Source organism: Microcaecilia unicolor, chromosome 2, assembly GCF_901765095.1.
Source record: "Microcaecilia unicolor chromosome 2, aMicUni1.1, whole genome shotgun sequence".
Taxonomy (NCBI): domain Eukaryota; kingdom Metazoa; phylum Chordata; class Amphibia; order Gymnophiona; family Siphonopidae; genus Microcaecilia; species Microcaecilia unicolor.
Window position 1 is genome coordinate 382499891 of NC_044032.1, and position 21684 is coordinate 382521574.

The 21684-nt window shown below is 48.2% G+C and overlaps 1 protein-coding gene across 1 annotated transcript in view; it reads left to right on the forward strand.

The window, feature by feature from the left end:
• The window catches only part of SHROOM3 (shroom family member 3), a 181261-nt gene extending 160821 nt beyond the window's left edge, over window positions 1–20440 (forward strand). The window contains exons 8-10 of the mRNA XM_030192131.1: window positions 2037–2187; window positions 16038–16310; window positions 19486–20440. Of these exons, the coding sequence (XP_030047991.1) occupies window positions 2037–2187; window positions 16038–16310; window positions 19486–19836 (775 nt within the window). The 3' untranslated portion in view covers window positions 19837–20440. The remainder of the gene's footprint in view (window positions 1–2036; window positions 2188–16037; window positions 16311–19485) is intronic.
• Window positions 20441–21684: the final 1244 nt, after the last annotated feature.

The window sequence follows — 21684 nt, forward strand, 5'->3', positions numbered from 1 at the left end:
TCCTGGAATTTTGGAGTTTTCCAAGTCCGTTTAGTAGCGGTTTATGGACTTGTCCTTTAGGAAACCGTCCAACCCCTTTTTAAACTCTGCTAAGCTAACCGCCTTCACCACTTTCTCCGGCAACGAATTCCAGAGTTTAATTACACGTTGGGTGAAGAAAAATTTTCTCCGATTTGTTTTAAATTTACTACACTGTAGTTTCATCATTAATGGCACGATTAAAGGCAGGGCCATTGCCAGCAGTCCATTGGAGGGACATGGGGGGAACATGCATTTCTTCTCCATTCCCCCCACCACATTAGGTATCATACCTTTGCTGATTTTCATATAGCACAATCTAGATGCCTCGGGAGGCAATACTGTATGCACAGCAACTGCGTAAAGATATGTGGATAAGTTATCTCTATAGCTTTAGATGAACTTTTATTGAAGATATCTGTATAAGTTCGGCAGCTTAATGTGATGCCCTAATGGTATATGGATAAGATACCTAAATATAGTTTAAACTGCTGTTTCTTCCCTAACTTATATAGATAAGTCCTCAAGGGCCACAAACAGTTCAGGTTTTCTGGATATCCCTACTGAATATGCATAGCATAGATCTGCATACAGTGGAGGAGGTGCATACATATTCATTAGGGATATCATGCAAGCCTGACCCATCTGTGGTCCTTGAGAATCATCAGTGACAGCACAAAAAAGTTATATGGATAAATTTTTATTTAGTTAGTTATCAGCATTTGTACTATGCTTTTTAAAAAATCTCAAAGTGGCTTACATCATTCATAAAACACAATGGAGCCATTTTACTAAGCAGTGCTAAAATGTGGCCTGTGTTATTTTTTTTGCACATGGGTTTCCCACGTCCTGAGGCCGCTTTTAGCACAGCAGTAAAATGGCTGCAATTTCTATTTTCCCCTTAATGGCCACGTGATCATTTCCCAATTAGCGTGCGAGCCCTTACAACCACTTATTTACTAGGCAGTAAGGTTCTCCCGTATTAACCCCGCACTAAACGGACAACGCACAATGATTTGACTGCATTACCCGAGTAGCACAGGGCAAGCCTACTCTCTGCCTCCAAACATACCCCCTGCTCTAAAAAATATTTTATATTTTTTTAGTGTGGGATTGGTGCGCACCAGTGGCGTAGCCAGACTTCGGCGGGAGGGGGGTCTAGAGCCCAAGGTGAGGGGGCACATTTTAGCCCCCTCGGCGCCGCCAACCCCCCCCCCCCCCATGCTGCCATTGCCGACCCCCCCCGCGCCGCCGCCACCACCACCACCAATTTTGATGACCCCTGCCGACGACCCTTTCGACCCCCTTCCCGCCGCCAACCCTCCCCCACCGTCGCCGTGGGCTACCTTTGCTGGCGGGGGAGGATTGGCGGCGGGAGGGGGGGTCGAGAGGTTCGTCAGCAGGGGGGGTCCAGGGCCAAATCTGCGTGGGCCCAGGCCTCCGTGGCCCCACGTAGCTACGCCCCTGGTGCGCACTGAACCCAAAACTACCGCAGAACGCGTGTCCTGCGGTGGTGCCTTTTTAGAGTGTGGTAAGTATGCATTAGTACTTACCGCTGCTTTGCAAAAGAGCCCCAGTATCAAACAGTAATATACTCCCTCTTCAGCTACCCTTCCCAGTCTCTTCCCAGTTTTAGACCAATCTAAATTGAGACCTAATTTAGGAAACGTCTCCAGCAGTGGTCAAAGTTGAATGCCCTGGGAAATTCAGACAAAAGCACTTTTGCAACCAGCATCCAATGCTAACTGCAATAATTCTTTTAGATATCGAGCCCTAGGTTTTTTTATTAACTGTCTCTCAGTCTTCTGCCAGTCTGTGACACATAGGACAATAGAAGACCTCAGGTAAGCTTATAGAACATCTGACTTTAATCTCCCTATATAGAAAGGGAAGTCACAGATGAGACATTTAGTTCTGATTAGAACCAAGCTAAGGCTAAAAGAAAGAACATTTAGGTGAAGACTATCAGGGAACTGTTTAATATTTATGGCTGTTGATTTGTCTTTATTTCAAAATAGTAAAGAAGAAAAGGATACTGGAGGAAGTGTGGTCAGCAGTCCTACTTACTACAGTGTGTCTGCTCCCAAAGCAGAGTTTCTGAATAAATTCAGTGATCTGCACACAGATATGGACAAGGAAGAAGAGCAACCAGATGTTAATGAAAAGAAGGTAAATGTGGCTCAAGGGGCTGAAACATCTGGATCATCCAAATTTAACTCAGCCTCTTCATTGTTCTTAAAGCTCCATTGGCTCCCTGCTAGGGCTTGAATACAGCTCCGTTCTCCAACTGACCCGGGCCACAAAAAGGTATTCCCAGTTCTTTTCTCTTCTCACAATTCACTCTCTGCACTTCGTCCAGTTCTTCTGATTCGAGCTTGAGCGCAGGCCAGATAAAGATCCGGAAAGCCATAGGATGTTAAGCTGGGCTTTACACTGAGTACCCTCAAACAGTCCAGGAGCAAGTGCTTCAGTCTCTCTCTCTCTCTCTCTCTCTCTCTCTCTCTCTCTCTCTCTCAAGGAATACTCTCCACACCAAGGAATTAATTTTTATGCAAACTTTAGTGAACTCTACAACCAGCTGTTAGTCCAAACTCAATAATTCCATTTACACAGTCAGCATTTTCCGTCCATTCAAGACTATTTGGAACAATCTTATCCACTAACTGAACAGTTTCTTATAGCAATCGCAAAATATGCACAAATATACAACTTCTCCAGTCAATCATCCATCCCTTTGGACTGTATAATCCAAGGCTGTGCCGATAGTGATGGTTGTCACCAGCAGACTCCTCCAGGATCAGACCACCTTGTCTGTCCTCCTCAGTGCTTTTTTTGTAGAAAAAAAGGTGCCGGTACTCATTATGGGCGGGGTCACCCCATATGACTCCACCCATATTATAGTCACACCCACATTAGCCACACCCCTTGTGCCAGCCATGGTGCATATAAACAGATATCATTGAAAATATTATACTGGTATAGGAGAAAAAAATAAAGTGATTTGTTTTCATTATAAATAATTTCTGTAAGCTGTTACAGCTCCAGTATACCCAGTGCAAAATAAGACAGCAGATGTAAATTCTCAAATTGGACATATTCAAAACACTAAAATGAAAATAAAATGATTTTTTCTACCTTTGTTGTCTGGCAACTTTGTTTTTCTGTCCATATTGGTCCAGTCTCTGATTCTGCTGCTCTCTATCTGTTCTCTCAACTCCGCTTCCAGAGCTTCCTTTCCATGTATTTCTTTACTTTCCTCCTTTCTTCTTCATTTCTTGCCCTCCATCCATAAGTAAAAGCTGGGTCCTCCTCCATGGAATTGACTGGAGGAGGTATAACGTGGATCCAGCTTTTGCCCATCCATGTGCAGTTTTTCTTCCCTTTCCCTCATCTCCATTCATGTCCAGCATTTCTCCTCTCTCTTCCCTCCCCTGTATCCATCCAAGCAATAATTCTCTCTCCCCTCTCCTCCATCCAAATCCAGCATTTCTTCTCTGCCCGCTGTCCTCCCCTGCCATCCATCTCCCCCTCTCTCACCCCAAGGGTCCAGCAAGTATTCTTCACTCTTCCCTCACTTCTGTTGTGGCTCCTCTTTGCAGGGTCAGCACTTCTCCCTCTTCCTTCTTTCCCCGCATGTCCTGGCATCTCTCTCTCTTTCTTGTCCTTCCAATCCCCACCCCCAAAGTCCAGCACCTCTTTCCGTCTCTGTGGCCCTTCTCTTCCTCATTCCCCTCACCTCACTGAATCTCTTTCTTTTGTACCTAACCTCCCTATCCAGCACTTCTCCGTTTCTTTGCACCCATCGATGCAGCACCTCTGTGCCTCATTGACCTTATTCAGCAACTCTGTCCCTCTCTACCCCTCCTGATGCAGCACTTCACTCTCTCCTTGCCCCCCCCCCATGCAGTACCTGTCTTCCTTATTGCTCCCTTCAATGCAGCACTTCTCTCCCTCCCTCCAACCTCCCCCCATGCAATACCTAATCTGAGATAATAGCCTTCCTGTTGGCAGATCCGGTACCAAAGTACTTCATCTTCTGCAAGAAATTTCCAAGTTTTGCTTACCTGAGCACACCTTCCCAGCTCTACCCTCTCCAGATACTGGAATATTCATAGTGCCAACACATAAGGCAGCTGGATGTCAAAGAAGGCAGAAGGGAATCTCATTTATTTCATTGAAGTCGCTGATGAGTTGCTCCACCAAACTGCTGGAGCCTGACCTCGGAGCTGCCTCCTTCCAAGCCGGGGTGCCTCGACCCTTTGTCCACGACAGGCTGCTGTTACCCTCTAGCAGCCTTTCCAACAACTGAAGGTACTCGTATGGGCCCCGCGGGAACTCTGGGCCTGCTGGCCGCCGCAGTTCCCCGGTCACGGGCTGAAAACGACACTGGCTGCTAGCCCCAGCCCATCCTTCCTGTTCCGCCGCGGCTCTCTTTCACTGCAGGTGTCCGCGCTGCTCCCCTGACCTTCCCCCACCGGCCCAGGTGCTCAGCTTGGTCCGCCATTGCCTGCGGAACTCCTCCAGGGGGCCCTCTCCGGCCATCACCACCGTGTCAGGCGCGGGAGGGGGGAACGCGCCCGGATAGCCACTCAAGGAAGGCGCCAATGCCAGGGTCACTCACGAGCCCTAACAACGGCCCACTTTCCAGTACCTAGCTGGCTGCCTGTCTCCTAAGCAGTGTTAACACGTCAGCAGGAACAGGCTGCTTCAGCCAATCCCAGGGGCCTTCCTTCAGCGTGTTCCGCCCCTGAGGGCTGAAGGAAGGCCCCTGGGATTGGCTGAAGCAGCCTATTCCTGCTGACGTATTAACACTGCTTAAAAAAAATTAAGCGTGGGTTCGACTTCGCGAGAGAAAGAGAAGAAAATGCCCAAAAGCCACAGAGAGGACGCTGTCGACACTGCCAGGTGGGGGACCAGAGCCCAAAATTTAAAAAAAAATAACCGACTCTTGCGAGCCAGTGCACGCCAGCTCCAGCTCACCACCGGACCTCACAAAAAAGGTGCCGGTACGCCGTACCGGCGCGTACCGGCACAAAAAAAGCACTGGTCCTCCTCCTCCAGAGTTGCACTTCACTGAGCTGCAACCTCTGGCCTTGAACAGGCTCTTCCCTGCTCCTTCTCTTGAGCTGGGCTCCCCTTGCCCACCCAAAGCACTACTCTCAGACAGTTACTGCCTTTGGCTGACAGTAACTCCTCTTTTACTCAGCCTTGGGTTAATCTGGCCCTTCCAGGATACCCCCTCTCCTCCTGGGGTCCTGGCGGGGGTGAAGGCAACCAAAGACCATGTGCTTATACAAAAACAAGAACTTTTATTACCTTCAAACTCCATCTTGACTGTCAATCACTAATTAGAAACATTTCCCCCTGCAACTTATCCCACAAACACTCCCCTTGGGCTGGGCTGGGCTGGGCTTCCCTCCCACCCAGGGGCATCTCACTCCCTGTCCCCAGTGACTTCAGGGAGAAATTAAAACCACTCAGCAATCCCCATTATAATGGGGGATTACGCTGTCCCCCTCAGTAAATAAAAGATGACTTTCCTTATCCTCAAGGGCCAACCTTACCCCTTTAGGGTCAGCAACACATTTAATAACAACAACATTTTATTCAAATGTAATCATTATCTTGCTTCTTCCATCACTTTGAAACACTTATTCAGATGTTCTTTACCATAAAATCATGACCACATATTTTTACACTTCCATCTTCCAGTTAATCTGTGTTTCCTCCATTCTTTTTCACAACCAAATATCTCGCTGCCCATATACCATTTAAATCAGGACACGCAGGGTGACAACCTGCTCAAATCTTTTATTCTTCTGTACCTTGAAGCATTTATTTTGAATTTAACCATTCAATACCCAGTGTTTAAATCAGGACACCTAGATTGTTTCAAGGGTGGCAACCTGCTTAAACTTTTACACTATTGCATACCTTTCATTTAATTTTTTTCTTCAGCATAAGCCAGAATACCTTAGGTGTAGCAAAGGTAGCAACTTGCTTAGTCCTCCCCTTACCATATTTATTTTCTTTCCCTCTGGAACACAGTTTAGTCAATCCACACATTTTTAACAAACAACCAAACTTTTATTTGTAACATAATCTTGCTTTGATTCAGCAGCGTAGCCAGACCTGCCATTTTGGGCGGGCCCCGCATTAACCTAGGTGGGCTGTTCCCAACCCCACCCCTACACAGTAATTTTAAAATATTCCCTCCCCCCCCCCCCCCCCCCCGGCATTTTCTTCTGTCTCCCTCGGTCTACCTTGGCAGCGCTTTCTCCCTTCGCCATCCCCTCCCTCTCTTCTGACGGCTCTCCCCGTCCGCGTGGTCTGTTTATTTTTAGTCCTTGCAGCGCTGTTCTCCCTCCAGCACCGCACTGGCGATTCCGATAGCCTTTTGCCAGCGTGCGTTGTCGGGGACTGGGCCTCTCAGGCGCATCCTGAGGTGGGATGCGCCTAAGGAGAAGCCCCGCCCCCGACGATGCACGCTGGCAGAAGGCTATCAGAATCGCCGGTGCGGTCCTGGAGGGAGAACGGCGCTTCAAGGACTAAAATTAAACAGACCACGCGGATGGGGAGAGCCAGCAGAAGAGGCAGGAAAAGATGGCTTGGGTTGGGGCTTGTTAGGGTGGGCGCTGGGCGGGCCTGAAGGAAAAGTGGCTGGGCCTGGGCCCAGGCCCGTCCAGGCCCACCCGTGGCTACGCCCCTGCTTTGATTACTGAAACTGTTCATATGATAACAACTTATCAGCACTTGACATAATTTTCCCAACAATACAGTTTGCTTTTTACCAAGAACATAATGTTTTTTTCTTTTATTACTTTTCTTTAACAAACAATCAAGTTATTCAACCACTCTGCTCTTTACAGTTCAAGGCAAATAACCACACCCCTGAGGGTTTATCCAGATGTCCAGCCTAGCCGTACCACTTAGGGTCAGGCTTCTTTCTCCGCCATTCTCCCCTCACTCATGGGTGAGCTCCCCCATAGGGTCTATCGAGGTGATACCATCTTGCTTCCAAATGGATTTCAGATCTGTTGATCCAACCACTGGGAAAAACTCTGATCTCCAGCAATTAGACTCCTCCGCTGAGCAAGTCGGATCCAATCTCTGGATTTGAGGTTACTCTGAGATCCAAGTTCTCCTTTCCTTCATCTGGGCCCTCAGCAGACCAATCTAGATGACCTCTCTCTGCTGGGTCTAGAGGCAGGGGTTTCAGTTGGGCCTCCACATTATGTCACACCACACCTGGAATGTGGCCCCGGAGTTTTCCATCTGCCACTCATTCACAGCTCAGGCAACCCCCTCCATATCAACATCGCCCTAGGGCCCTACAACCTCAGACCAGGCCTTACCTAGCCGTCACATCCCCCGAGGAGTTTCCCATCTGCCACTCCTTCACAGCTCAGACTACCCCCTCCATATCAACATTGCCCTGAGGCCCTACAGCCTCAGACGGGGCCTTACCTAGCCGTTGCATCCCCCGAATCAATTCACCTTCAGCATCAAAGGGAACCGGTCTGGGTTCAATTCTTGGGGGGATTGACCTCTCTCCAGAGGCATCATCCTCATCTGAGCTGACTTGTTTCTCCTCCCCCGCATCACTCTAACCACACACTTTGTGACCACAACTGACTCTCCCCAAGTCTCACAGCCTCCATAGACACCTGTATTCTGGCCACGAATTAGGGGTACATTTTGGGAGCTCATTCCAAGATCGCCACTTGCACCTGTTCTCCTCTCTCCCACTCTTCCATATATTGCTCCATCCTGGTGCCTCATGCTCAACCTCTGGTCTCCCACAGACAGCTGACATCACTCAACACAGCTGCCCAATCAAAGCAATGGTTTACAATTTGGTGCACTTTCCTCCATTCCTCCCACTGCACAGGAACAGCGGTCATGATGTTTTCATAAATCTTTCCCGCCGTTTCCAAACGTACAATTCAGATGTTATCTCTCAGGTTCGCCTGGCAGTTGGTATAGCCAGTTAGCACGGTTCTGTCTGGGTGGGAAATTTTAAACGCACAGTTTTCAATCAAGTAGTTTTTCTCCAGTACAGGTTTAATTGCCCCACTCCACACTTCTCCAACCCCAGAAATTTGTAATCCTTGGTCAAAAGAAAGTCTCTCCATCTTAAATCCCATTGCCCCATATTAAGGGCATCATTTTGTTGTGTAACCCGGGTCTCGACCAACCAGCTCCGTTCTCCAGCTGGCCTGGGCCAGAAAAAGTTACACCCAATTCTTTTTTTGTTTTCACAACTCACGCTATACACCTCATTCCAGGCCTTCTGATTCAATCTCTCTCTCTCTCTCTCTCAGAATATTCTCCACACCAAGGAATTAACTTTTATGCAAACGTAACTGAACTCTGCAGCCGGTAGTTAATCCAAACTCAATAATTCCATATACACAGTCAGCATTTGGTTTAAGAGGGTTTCTGTCCATCCAAGACTATTTGGAACAGTCTTATCCACTAACTAAATGGTTTCTTATAGCAGTCCCCAAATATGTACAAATATACAACTTCTCCAGTCCCTATATTTGTGAACTAAACTGGCACTATAGGCGATTTCCATATCATCATGCTGATCAATCCATAGACTGGTGGGTTGTGTCCATCTACCAGCAGGTGGAGATAGAGAGCAATCCTTTTGCCTCCCTATATGTGGTCATGTGCTGCCGGAAACTCCTCAGTATGTTCTCTATCTCAGCAGGTGGTGGTCACACACAGCAGCAGCTCTGGCTAGGTCTCCAAGCCTAATTCTTAGGTTTTGTTGAGTACCTGGGGTTGAGGGCTCTTCTTGAGCAAGTGCAAACCTGGTGGTGCCAGGTCCCTCCTTTTCTCCCCCCTCCCGCTGGCTCCGTTTAAAAAAAAAAAAAAAATTTGGACGTCCTTTAAGGGCGTTTATTTCAACGTTTATTGCAGCTGCTCTCTGGGACACCAGTTCGTTACAGCTCGGAGCGAGAAGCAGGTAATTTTACCTTTTTATAGCGGGCAGGGGGTTCCCCGTTCGGTCTCCACGTGGCTTATGGCGTCAGAGGGCAAGGGCGCGAAGATTCGCTCCCCGGACCGCGTGTGTGCGTCTAGCGGGGATGCGGGGGTTTCAAAGCCTGAATCGCCTTTGTTGAGCATCAGTTTGGAGTCCGGTCAGTGTCCCGGTTCTTCCTCCGGTGCGGCGGTTTTTCCCGCCATAAGCGCCCATCCCCCGCTGCTCGCCCACTCCATGTTGGCCGGCCACTCTGCTCGGACGGCTTCTTCTTGGGCCGCCCTCGAGCTGGGAGACGTTAATACTATGGTCACCCTTGATTCGGGCGACGGTAAGAAAACGGCCAAAGTTAAGCACCATTCTTCCCGCGCGGCTCCTTCTCGGAGTTTTGCGCCGGACGCCATTTTGGATGCGTAGCATGTTTCTCCCCCGCTCTTGCGAGCGCCGGTTGAGGGTGCGTCTAGGGCCGTGGCCCAAGCTGCAGAAGTGCACAGTTCGGGGGGATTCTCCCCTTAGTTCATTTTGCTGCTGAATCAGGCTTTTCTTATGCAAAACGCTGCCCCTGCCTCCCCTGTCTGATAAAGGGGTTGAGGCCTCCAGAAGCAAACGCCCTCGGGTGGATTTCCAGGCCCTAGAGGATTCTGTCTCCTCTGATGTAGATGAGGGCAGCGTATCTGAGTTCTCCCAACGGTCCTTTGGGGATTCCTTGGAGGAGACGGATTCCCGCTCGGATGGAGCGGATGACCCCTCTGCAGCGCGGATCTTTCGCTCAGAGGATTTGCCCAACCTGTTAGTGCAGGCCATGAGCATTTTGAAGATTTCCTCTCCGGAGGACGTCTCTCCCTCAGCCTCTGTTGGCTCCGCCATTATGCTGGGGACGAAGCGCCCGCCTAGAACCTTCCACGTGCATGAGGCCATGCACACCTTGATTTCGGCTCAATGGGATGTCCCAGAAGCGAGCCTCAAAGTGGCTAGGGCTATGTCCCGCCTCTATCCTCTGCCTGAAGGTGAACGGGAGGCCTTTCTTTGGCCTACCGTGGATTCTTTAATCACTGCGGTGACTAAGAAAACGGCGTTGCCGGTGGAAGGTGGCACGGCCCTAAAGGACGCCCAAGAGAGAAGTTTGGAGGCGGCCTTAAGGTCGTCCTTCGAGGCGGCTGCTTTAAGTTTGCAGGCCTCAGTTTGCGGCTCCTATGTGGCCAGGGCGTGCCTGACGATTGTGCAGCGGGCTTCCCTCTCGGATCCTTCCTTGAGGGCTGATTGGCCGGCCCTGGAATCGGGCTTGGCTTATTTGGCAGACTTGCTGTATGATGTCTTGAGAGCCTCAGCTAAAGGTATGGCTCAGACAGTCTCTGCGCGGCGTTGGCTTTGGCTGAAGCATTGGTCTGCTGACCACGCCTCTAAGTCTCGCCTGGCTAAGTTGCCTTTTAAAGGCAAGCTGCTCTTTAGGGTTGAGCTGGACAAAATTGTGACCGATCTCGGCACGTCTAAGGGCAAGAGGTTACCAGAAGTCAGGGCTCGGGCCAGTGGTGCTCGCCCCGGTTCCTCCAAAGGACGGTTTCAGGAAGCCCGTCGGTATCGCCCGGGCAAGTCGGGCTCCTATGCCCCCTCTTCCTTCAAGAGGAACTTCTCCCCCAAGCAGCATTCCTTTCGCAGAGACCGCCGTCCTGGAGGTGTGTCTTCCGGTCCTCCTCCAGGGTCTCGTACCCAATGACAGGGCCCTGGTCCATGGCCCAGTGCAGATTGGAGGACGCCTGTCCTCGTTTCTGGGCGAGTGGACCAGGGTAACTTCAGACGCTTGGGTGCTGGAAGTCATCAGAGACGGCTACAAGCTAGAGTTCTTCCGACCCTTAAGAGACGGGTTTGTGCACTCTCCCTGCAAGTCTCCGGTCAAAGCTGTGGCAGTGCAGCAGACTTTGGACAATCTGATCCGCCTGGGTGCAGTCGTTCCGGTGCCAGAAGATCAGCTTGGCAAGGAACGTTACTCCATTTACTTTGTGGTACCAAAGAAAGGAGGTTCTGTACGGCCTATCCTCGACCTCAAAGGGGTCAATCGGGCCTTGAAAGTTCGGCACTTCCGAATGGAGACTCTCCGCTCTGTTATAGCGGCAGTGAAGGCAGGGGAGTTCCTGGCATCGTTGGACATCAAGGAAGCTTACTTGCATATTCCCATCTGGCCTCCTCATCAACGCTTTCTGCGTTTTGCAGTCCTGGGCCGTCACTTCCAGTTCAGAGCCCTCCCGTTCGGGTTGGCTACTGCTCCGCGGACCTTCTCCAAAGTAATGGTGGTCATCGCGGCCTTCCTACGAAAGGAAGGAGTACAAGTCCATCCTTATCTGGACGACTGGTTGATCCGAGCCCCCTCTTATGCAGAGTGCGGCAGAGCTGTAGACCGGGTGATTGCTCTTTTGAGCTCCCTGGGGTGGATCTTCAACTGGGAGAAAAGCCAGCTGTGCCCGACTCCCTGGAATATCTGGGAGTTCGTTTCGACACCCAAGTGGGCAGAGTGTTCCTGCCGGACAATCGGATTGTCAAGCTTCAGGCTCAGGTGGACCAGTTCCTAGTAGCCTCTCCTCTTCGGGCTTGGGACTATGTGCAGCTGTTGGGCTCTATGACGGCCACGATGGAAGTAGTGCCCTGGACCAGGGCTCATATGAGACCACTACAACACTCTCTCTTTTGCAGCGCTGGACTCCAGTGTCGGAGGATTACGCTGTGCGCCTTCCCTTGGACCTAGCTGTGCGCAAGGCGCTGAGCTGGTGGCTGAGGACAGACAAGTTGTCCGCAGGGATGCCTCTTTTGACCCCGGAGTGGGTTGTCGTCACGACGGACGCCTCTTTGACGGGCTGGGGAGCCCACTGCTTGGGAAGGACAGCGCAGGGGCTCTGGTCTCCTGCAGAGGCAAAGTGGTCTATCAACCTCCTGGAACTCAGAGCCATTCGGTTGGCGCTTTTGGAGTTTCTCCCGGTACTGGCGTTGAAGCCAGCATGGGTCCTGTCGGACAATGCCACGGCTGTGGCCTATGTCAATCGCCAGGGAGGTACCAAGAGCGCCCCTCTAGCCAAGGAGGCCATGAATCTATGCCAGTGAGCGGAAGCGAACCTGGAACAGCTGTCGGCGGCCCACATTGCCGGAGTCATGAATGTCAAGGCGGACTTTCTCAGTCGCCATACCTTGGATCCCGGAGAGTGGCAGCTATCGGCTCAGGCGTTCTTGGACATCACGAAGCACTGGGGCCAGCCGAGCCTAGATCTGATGGCGTCATCGGCCAATTGCCAAGTGCCGTGCTTTTTCAGCAGAGGACGGGACCCTCGATCTCTGGGAGTAGATGCTCTTCTCCAACAGTGGCCGACACAGGAGCTTCTCTATGTGTTCCCGCCCTGGCCCATGTTGGACAGGGTGCTAGACCGGGTGGCAAAGCATCCGGGCCGAGTAATCCTGGTGGGTCCGGACTGGCCCAGACGTCCCTGGTATGCGGACTTGATCAGGCTCTCGGTGGACGGCCCTCTGCGGCTGCCAGCGGAGCAGGGCCTGTTGCATCAGGGTCCCCCCTTTGGTCTTACGGCCTGGCTATTGAGCGGCAGCGTCTGAAGAAGAAGGGCTTCTCAGACAAGGTCATCGCCACTATGCTGAGAGCGAGGAAGCGCTCTACTTCTACTGCTTACGCCAGGGTTTGGCGTACCTTTGCATCGTGGTGTGAGGCAGGCTCCCTTTCTCCCTTCAGTGCTCCAATTTCTTCAGTGTTGGCGTTCCTGCAAGAAGGTCTGGAGAAAGGCCTGTCGCTCAGTTCCCTTAAAGTCCAGGTAGTGGCTCTGGCTTGCTTCAGGGGCCGCCTGAAGGGTGCTTCCCTGGCTTCGCAGCCAGATGTGGTGCGCTTTCTCAAGGGAGTTAATCACCTGCGCCCTCCTCTGCACTCAGTGGTACCTGCGTGGAATCTCAATCTGGTGCTAAGAGCCTTGCAGAAGCCGCCTTTTGAACCCTTGTCGAGGGCATCTCTGAAAGACCTGACGTTGAAAGCAGTCTTTTTGGTGGCTATCACTTCAGCCAGAAGAGTTTCTGAGCTCCAGGCGCTATCATGTCGAGAGCCCTTTCTGCAGTTCACTGAGGCAGGAGTGTCTATTCGCACAGTGCCTTCCTTCCTGCCCAAGATTGTTTCTCGCTTCCATGTGAATCAGCAGCTCTGTCTCCCATCCTTTCGTAGGGAGGACTACCCAGAGGAGTACTCTGCTCTCAAATATCTAGATGTGAGACGAGTCATCATCAGATACTTGGAAGTGACCAATGATTTCCGGAAGTCGGATCATCTGTTTGTCCTGTTTGCAGGTCCTCATAAGGGTCTGCAGGCTGCTAAGCCTACAGTGGCAAGATGGGTCAAGGAAGCCATTGCAGCGGCTTATGTGGCCGCGGGGAAGGTGCCGCCTATCCGGCTGAAGGCTCACTCCACTAAAGCTCAGGCGGCCTCGATGGCAGAGGCCGGGTCCGTCTCCTTGGAAGAGATTTGCAAGGCGGCAATTTGGGCATCGGCTCATACCTTCTCCAGGCATTACCGCTTGACTGTGGCTGCTCGGGTGGAGGCCCGGTTTGGAGCTTCAGTGTTGCGGTCAGGGATTTCTATGTCCCGCCCTGGGTGAGTACTGCTTCGGTACATCCCACCAGTCTATGGATTGATCAGCATGATGATATGGAAGGTAAAATTATGTATCATACCTGATAATTTTCTTTCCATTAATCATAGCTGATCAATCCATAGCCCCTCCCAGATATCTGTACTGTTTTTATTCTGGTTGCATTTCAGGTTCAAGTTTAGTCTTCAGTTCCTGTTCAGGAGGACTTCGTGTTCAAGTTTTTTCAATTGGATTTGTCAGGAGTTGAGAAGATTTTGTGTTACAGTGAGCTGCTGCATTCCTCTCCCCTCCGTTTTACGGGGCTGGATTGAGACCTAAATTCTGCCGGCGCTCCCTCCCGCTTCGTGCGGCTGTAGGGCAGCTTTGTACCCCTCCCGCTTCGGCGGTGTTAGGGTCAGTCAGCTCCTCCCACGGTTGCGGTTGCAGGATAAGCCAGATCCCCCCGCATCGGCGGGGTGGTGTCCCTCCCCCGCTCCGCGGGGATGAGCTGGACGGATTCCCCTCCCCAACTTGTGTGGGGATGAGCTGGGTTGATCCCCCTCCCCCGTTTCGGCGGTAGTGAGCTGGGCAGAGTGTCCCTTTGTGGGTGTAATTCTGTAAGTGCTGAGTCCTGTGGATGGAGCTTTGATATCGACATACTGAGGAGTTTCCGGCAGCACATGACCACATATAGGGAGGCAAAAGGATTGCTCTCTATCTCCACCTGCTGGTAGATGGACACAACCCACCAGTCTATGGATTGATCAGCTATGATTAATGGAAAGAAAATTATCAGGTATGATACATAAGTTTACCTTAAGGGACAGTCCTTGAGACAGCCTGTATAGGCGAAACCTGATCATGTCAGAAGTTGGGTCCCCTGTCTGAATGATAATATATACACTTCTAAGATGAGTAGAATTATTTTTATATTTTTTATTAGAGCTATATGATATGCAAATATGTAAGAAGAATTGAGATATCATTTATACATATAAAGTTTGGTGTATAAAAAATCATATCTGAAATGCTGATGACAAGGTGGGTGTTGTAAATTATTGTAGCATAAAAGATTGCTGGCAAGTTACACTGGCTGAGGTTTTCGAAAAGGAAATTTAGAAATATTTGAACTGTGGGACAGAAGTAGGAAATACTCTTTATAGAATACCACTTAGCACATATTCTGGCATCCAACTTTGGGTGTGAGGACTTATGGCTGGCGTGCACTTGGCTCCACAGCCCCCAAATTTTGTAGCACTTCGAGTAATTCTTTGGAATGCCCCAGCCCGCGCATGCCCCTTTGTGGATTGCATGCAAGAGGATTTGGATGGAGATCTTTATAAAATCCATGCGCAAATCCAAATTAGAGCCAATTAATATCAATAATTGATTGTTTACAGCTCATTAAGGGGTCCTTTTACTAAGCCGTGGTAGGCACTGGTGCACGTCTACCTCGCAGTGAAAAGCACTGCTGCAGGATGCATTGAGGTGTCCCGCAGCAGGGTGCCCATCAACATGCACTAAACCCATGCTAAAATATCATTTTAATTTTTTTGGCACAGGAAGCATGTCTGTGGGCGAAGAGTAGGCGTGCCCTGTGCTAATCAGGTAGTGCGAGTACATTACGCATGGTGCCCGATTAGCACATGGCTAGCACAGGAGCCCTTAGCACCTACTAAATAGGTGGCGGTAAGGCAGCCATTCCCATCCCAGTCCTTGGGGCACACCTAATCCCAAGAAATTTTCAGGGTATCCCCAATGAATATGCATGAGAGAGATTTGCATGCACTGCCTCAATTGCTTGCAAATCTAACTCATGAATATTTATTGTGGCTATCCTGAAAACCCAATGATGTACCCCGAAGATTGGGTTGGGAATGGCTGTAGGGTTTCCACAGTAATGGCCATGCGCTATTTGGAAAATTAACACATGGCCATTAATGAAAAAGATAGTAAATCAGCCATTTTATGGCCGCTCTAAAAGTGGCTTCGGTGTGGGCTACTTTTTAGCATGACTTAGTAAAAGGATCTCTCACTAATTTATTTGTGCGCAGATCTCAGGATCACACACAATTTTGGGTACTCAAATTCGAGGGGTTTGTGTGCAATGATTGAAATCAGTTGAGCAAGTGACACATAAGATCAGTTGATCTGTGGTGGTCTCTCAATCCATATGAGCACATTTATAATAATTATTTATAAGATTCTACACATATATAATAGATAGTGGAGCTGCAGGTTTATTGCAGTTTGTATACACTTAATTCCCCCCAGTCTACTGATGTCTTAGTGATCTGAAACCATTGCAGTGGTGTTAAGTGAAGCTGTCTATTAGCATTATTTTATATTATGATACTGATGTAATGCATAGTTTCTTTCTGCCATCCATGGAGATTCACACAGAAGTCTTTCTTTTCTCACAGTTGGAACTGATTGGGAGTCTTACACAGAAACTAGAAAGTCTAAAGGAGGCCAAGGAGAACCTGATGGCTGATGTGAAGCTCAACACGGATCTGGGGGAAGAAGTGGAGACCTTGATCAAGGAGCTGTGCAAGCCCAATGAGTTTGATAAATATCGAATGTTCATCGGGGATCTGGATAAGGTGGTGAACTTGCTGCTTTCCCTCTCAGGACGTCTAGCCCGCGTCGAGAATGAACTGGAGACTCTTGGGGAAGATGCCAACCCTGAAGAGCGAGTATGTGTTTTATTTACAAACAGACCAAGTAGCAGATGACCATGTACCTACTTTAGTTTGAACCAGCTTCCAACAACTCCTTTACATATTATTGTTTTGTTACGTTTTTGAAAGCCTGTACCCTGTGAGCCAGATGTATGTGTTCAAGGAGAACATGGTTCTGAGACAAACAAACACTCTCTTAGACCAGGAATCAAGACTGGTATGAGGTCCCAAGCAAAATTAGTTTATTAAGGTCTGCGCAATATCTAATGAAAAACCACTTGACATAGTTTGGTACATTTGGGAGTCTGTTTTGGGAAAGGCCTACAAGGGAGGCTAAGAGCTTGCTCTGTCCAGCTTATTTGCAGTTAGTAGTGTCATCATGAAGAGTACAGAATTAGGGTGGAAATTACCATTAAAAGATTTGTAATTTTTCTGTTAACCCCAGTTATTAGTAACTAGGCCCTGTGCTAAATTAGCATGAGTTAAGGATAAAATGACACATCTTAGAGAGAGCCCACATTGAGAACCATGCCCCTTAAACTAATAACAAAAGAGAACTTCATTTTAAATTGCTACTTCACCCTTCCCAAACAAATCTTTGCTGCTTTTTCTTTCACCAAGCTCCTTCCCTTGAACTCATGTCATTTCCTAATACCAGCTCTTGCAATTGTCATCTCTTCATGAGCTTGCTAGGGTTATTGTTAAATACATGACTTTTGAATGATGTTTTTTCCCCTTCTCGTAATTAGATTTTGCCATATAATGTATCTTGGTAATGTTCTGCCACAATTAAAGAATGACAGTTGTAAGCATTCCAGAAAATTGCTGTTCAACCTTCCACAGTTTTAGATTTGAGCAGGCTTGAGTTTTTGAGTGGTGGTCTTTAGGTGCTCTGTACTAAAGGAGTTAGCATTATTTCTGGCACCCTGATGCTACACTAATACAGATGCAAGTAATCTTTTAAACTCACACTAACGACATAACAATGAATAAAAGCACCAACACTTCAAAATGATAGGGGATGCCAATAACAATGCACATTACCCCTTCCTGGACACAGTGAAGTACCTTATTCAGTATGGGTGGGGGGTAGCGGTGCTCAGCACCCTCAGAGCTGGCTCTGACGATGCTGAATTTAGTTTGAAGTTGGGCAGCTTGATGGCTGGGTGCTCTGAATGTGGGTTCATAGCATTATTTACCATACAAGAGATTTCAGCAATGGGAGCTCATCTGAATAAGAGAATCCTCTGCATGTGTATAGCATAAAAAATTAATAGGGCCTTTTACTGAGCTGTGGTAGTGTTTTTGGTGTGCGCTAAATGCTAGAGATGCCCATATATTTCTGTGGGCTTCTCCAGCATTTAGTCTGCAGTAATCATTAGCCCGTGCTAAAAATGCTACTGCAACTTAGTAAAAGACCCCCTAAATCACTTAAATGGTAAACGTTCATTTCTGTAATCTTGTAATCATTTTCCTGTCCTCAAACAGAGAATATACTACTACTATTTATCATTTCTATAGCGCTACAAGGCATATGCAGCGCTGTACACCATACACAAAAAGACAGTCCCTGCTCAAAGAGCTTACAATCTAGATAAGACAGGTAACAGACAGAACAATTAAGGGTAAGGGAATAAAGAGGTGAGGATAAAAGGACAGGGCAAGTGAGTTAGGAGTCAAAAGCAGTGGTAAAGAGGTGGGCTTTAAGTTTGGACTTGAAAACGGGCAAAGACGGGGCTAGACGCACAGGCTCAGGAAGTCTATTCCAGGCGTGAGGTGCAGCAAGACAAAAGGAACAGAGTCTAGAATTAGCAGTAGAGGAGAAGGGGACGGATAAGAGAGACTTATCTACAGAACGGAGTACCCGGGGGGAGGCGTAGGGAGAGACAAGAGTGGAGAGGTACTGCGGAGTGGCAGAGTGAATATACATGGAAAGAAAGTAGTGGGAAGATAGTAGAGGTGCACATCTGTTTCTGCACATTCAGTTCATTGATATGCCTTTAGGGCCCGATATTCAGACTGTGGTGATCAGCATTTTGCTGATCGCTACTAATGTTAAACCTGGAAATTCAGTGCCAGGCCGTGTCTAGGCACCGCAGCTGAATTTCCAGGTTTCTGGAGCCTGCTAATTCATAGTCAGTTAAATGCCATATTCAGCACTTAACCGGCTACGGGTTAGCGCATAAAGCAGAGGTTTTCAACCCAGTCCTCAGGGCACACCCAGCCAGTCAGGGTTTTTCAGGATATCTTCATTGAATTTATTGGAGATATCCTGAAAACCCTGACTGGCTGGGTGGGCCCCGAGGACTGGGTTGAAAACCTCTGGCGTAAAGATAGGCCTGACTTTGTTTTATGTGGTCCTATTATTCAGTTACCCTGGCTGGTTAAGCGCTGAATATCGGCACTTAACCAGCCACATGCTGACGCCACCCCCAGAACGCCCCCAAAATAGCTGGTTTTCAGTTCGGCACTGACCAGTTATTTTCAGCAGCATTAACTGGTTAAGTGGCCACTGAAAATGAGCAGTTAGCTCCAAACAAGTGATTTAACCAGCCAAGAGCCATTTCTGGCCAGTTAAATCACTTTGAATATCGATCCCTTAGTGTGTGCCTTATTTCATGAGGTAGTGCACATTAAATCAGTCTAGTATATGCTAAAATTTTGCTATTACATTGAAACTACCAAAAACCACCCAGAACTCAGAAAAAATTAATGAAAAAAAAAAAGTTTTTCTGGCTGTGCACAGTGTTGCCAGGGCTGCGGGTTTCCCGCCCAATTGGGCTCCTTTCCGCGACCTGCGGATTTTTCACGCCACGTGCGGGTTGTGGGATCCTGGGCGGCTTTTTCTTGCCCCGCCAGCGTTTGTTTCGCCCACCGCTGTTTTTTCCGTCGACCGCGGGTTGGCTCAGTTTTCCTGCAGCCTGTGGAGGCGGGCTTAATGATGTCATTTGTATGTAAATGGCCTCATTAATATTTATTAATAATGCCACTCATATGCAAGTTGACTCAATATTTATTAATGATGTTATTCATATGCAAATTGACTTTGTTTGGTTTGGGGCTGGTTTTGGGCAGGAACAATTTTTTCCATCTGGCAACACTGATTGCTGCACACTGCTTGTATTTTACACGTTTCATTACTTTCGGTTTTGTGTAGAATCTTATTAAAGCACATGTTCTGATTTGACAGAACTCCCTGAATGAGAAGAAAAAGGTGCTGGCTGGCCAGCATGAGGACGCCCGAGAGCTGAAGGAGAACCTGGACCGGCGAGAACGTTTGGTTCTAGATATCTTATCCAATTACCTGTCAGAGGGACAGTTCCAGGACTATCAGCATTTTGTGAAAATGAAATCTGCACTTCTCATTGAGCAGCGGGTGCTGGACGACAAAATCAAACTGGGACAGGAGCAGCTTAAGTGCCTCAAGGAAAGTCTCCCCAGAGACATGACCCTAAAGAGGAAAATGCCTTCCCCTGATTCAAAGGCCACCTCTTCTGGGGAATCTATATGTTTACTTCCACCATTGACCTCTTCCCTCTAACATTTTCACTTACTGTCTGCAACAGAACTATTTCTAACTTAGAGTACTTAGGCATGTATTTTGTCAGAACTGAAATGGAGGGCTCGAGGCATTCGACAACAAGGAAGGAATATATCGTGCAATCTTTCTTTTCCTTGGAGGAACATTTCACAAACTATAACCAGCAAGAAACACAGAAGAAACTGAAACTGAAACTGTTGTTATAGGTGATGCAATTCTTGAATTTGTGTTGAAGATGACACTTTGCCTTGTTTGGGGACATTTCTGACCCTTTGAATTCCTCAGAAAGAGCCACCAAGTTTAATCACGAAGTATCTGAAAAATGAAGCCTTTAAAAACACCACCTAATACTATTGCTATTTATAATTGGTTTTTTTCTTTAATTATGTTTTTGTACATATGCTAACCTGTGATTGATTCTATTTTGTGCTGTAGAAAATGCATTTTTAAATCCCTTTGACAAAAAAGGTGGAAACCCCAAAGATAGTCATGCCATGGGCTGAAATGAATTTGTATTTTTCAATGTACAGGGCTTTCCGAAAAGCTTTAACTCAAGTGAACATGCTCCAGTAGTGAATAAATCTAAGTGTCCTTGTAAAGGAAACTCTGTGCCTAGCAAAACTGATTTGTGCTCTCGGATCTCTGAGCAAATGTTTGCATTCTCAGGCAAATGCAGGGAACCAGAGTTTAGGCTGGAACCAATTTGTCTTGAACTGTTGATCCACTAGTCTGAGAGCATAGCACAGAATACCAAACCTGTTCTCAACTAGCGAAATGTGCCAAGCAGAGCCTACAAACGATTTGGGCCCGCTACTCAGCTGCAGGTGGTGTTAAACCTGGATAGTCAATACTGGGCCGTGTCCAGGTTTATTTTGGCCACTAAAAAGTTGTTCACCAGCTATGCTGATATTCAGCGCTCACCGGTTAACTTTTTTAATGGTCAAAAATAGAGGCCTGCTATTTAAGCGGCCTGTTTTGGCTGCTCAATGAAGATATCCTGAAAAACCCTGACTGGCTGAGTGTGCCCTGAGGACTGGGTTGAAAACCTCTGCTTTATGCGCTAACCCGTAGCCGGTTAAGTGCTGAATATGGCATTTAACTGACTATGAATTAGCAGGCTCCAGAAACCTGGAAATTCAGCTGCGGTGCCTAGACACGGCCTGGCACTGAATTTCCAGGTTTAACATTGCCTATTTGCTTTCTGGGACCTAAAGTTAGGCACCAGTTGTACATGTAATTTATAGAATGCTACCCCTTGTATGACCATCTGTTACAGTTGTGTGTAGAAGTGCTAGTTGAATGCTAAGTGGTATTCTATCATTTTAGCATGCAACTCATTTAGCATGTAAACGCAAGGGGGCATTCACAGGGGGAAGACGCATGGACAAGGCACAGGCATGTCCAGTACTTATGAACACATGCCGCATTGAAGTGGACACATTTACACCTGCAATAGACACGGTGTACCACAGAGCAACACAGAGAGAGTTCAAAGCACAGAACAAAATCCAATGCACAGAAAGTTCCAAGAGCCTTCAAAAACGGAACAAGTCCTTTTATTCCACAATGTAGATCAGTCTTATACATTAACAATCTGACGCGGGCCGTGTTTTGGCACACAGCGCTTGCATCAAGGGACATAAAATAGCAAAAGTCCAATATGGAAATGTCCAGCATCTCAGCTGAAGGCACGAAATAGGAACCTGATCCAAACACTATATTGAATTCCCAACGTGGCGTGCATGGTTTGGGATCAGGTTCCTATTTCGTGCCTTCTGCTCAGACGCTGGGCATAACCATATTGGACTTTTATTGTCTTTCAACCACTGATGCAAGCACTGTATCCCC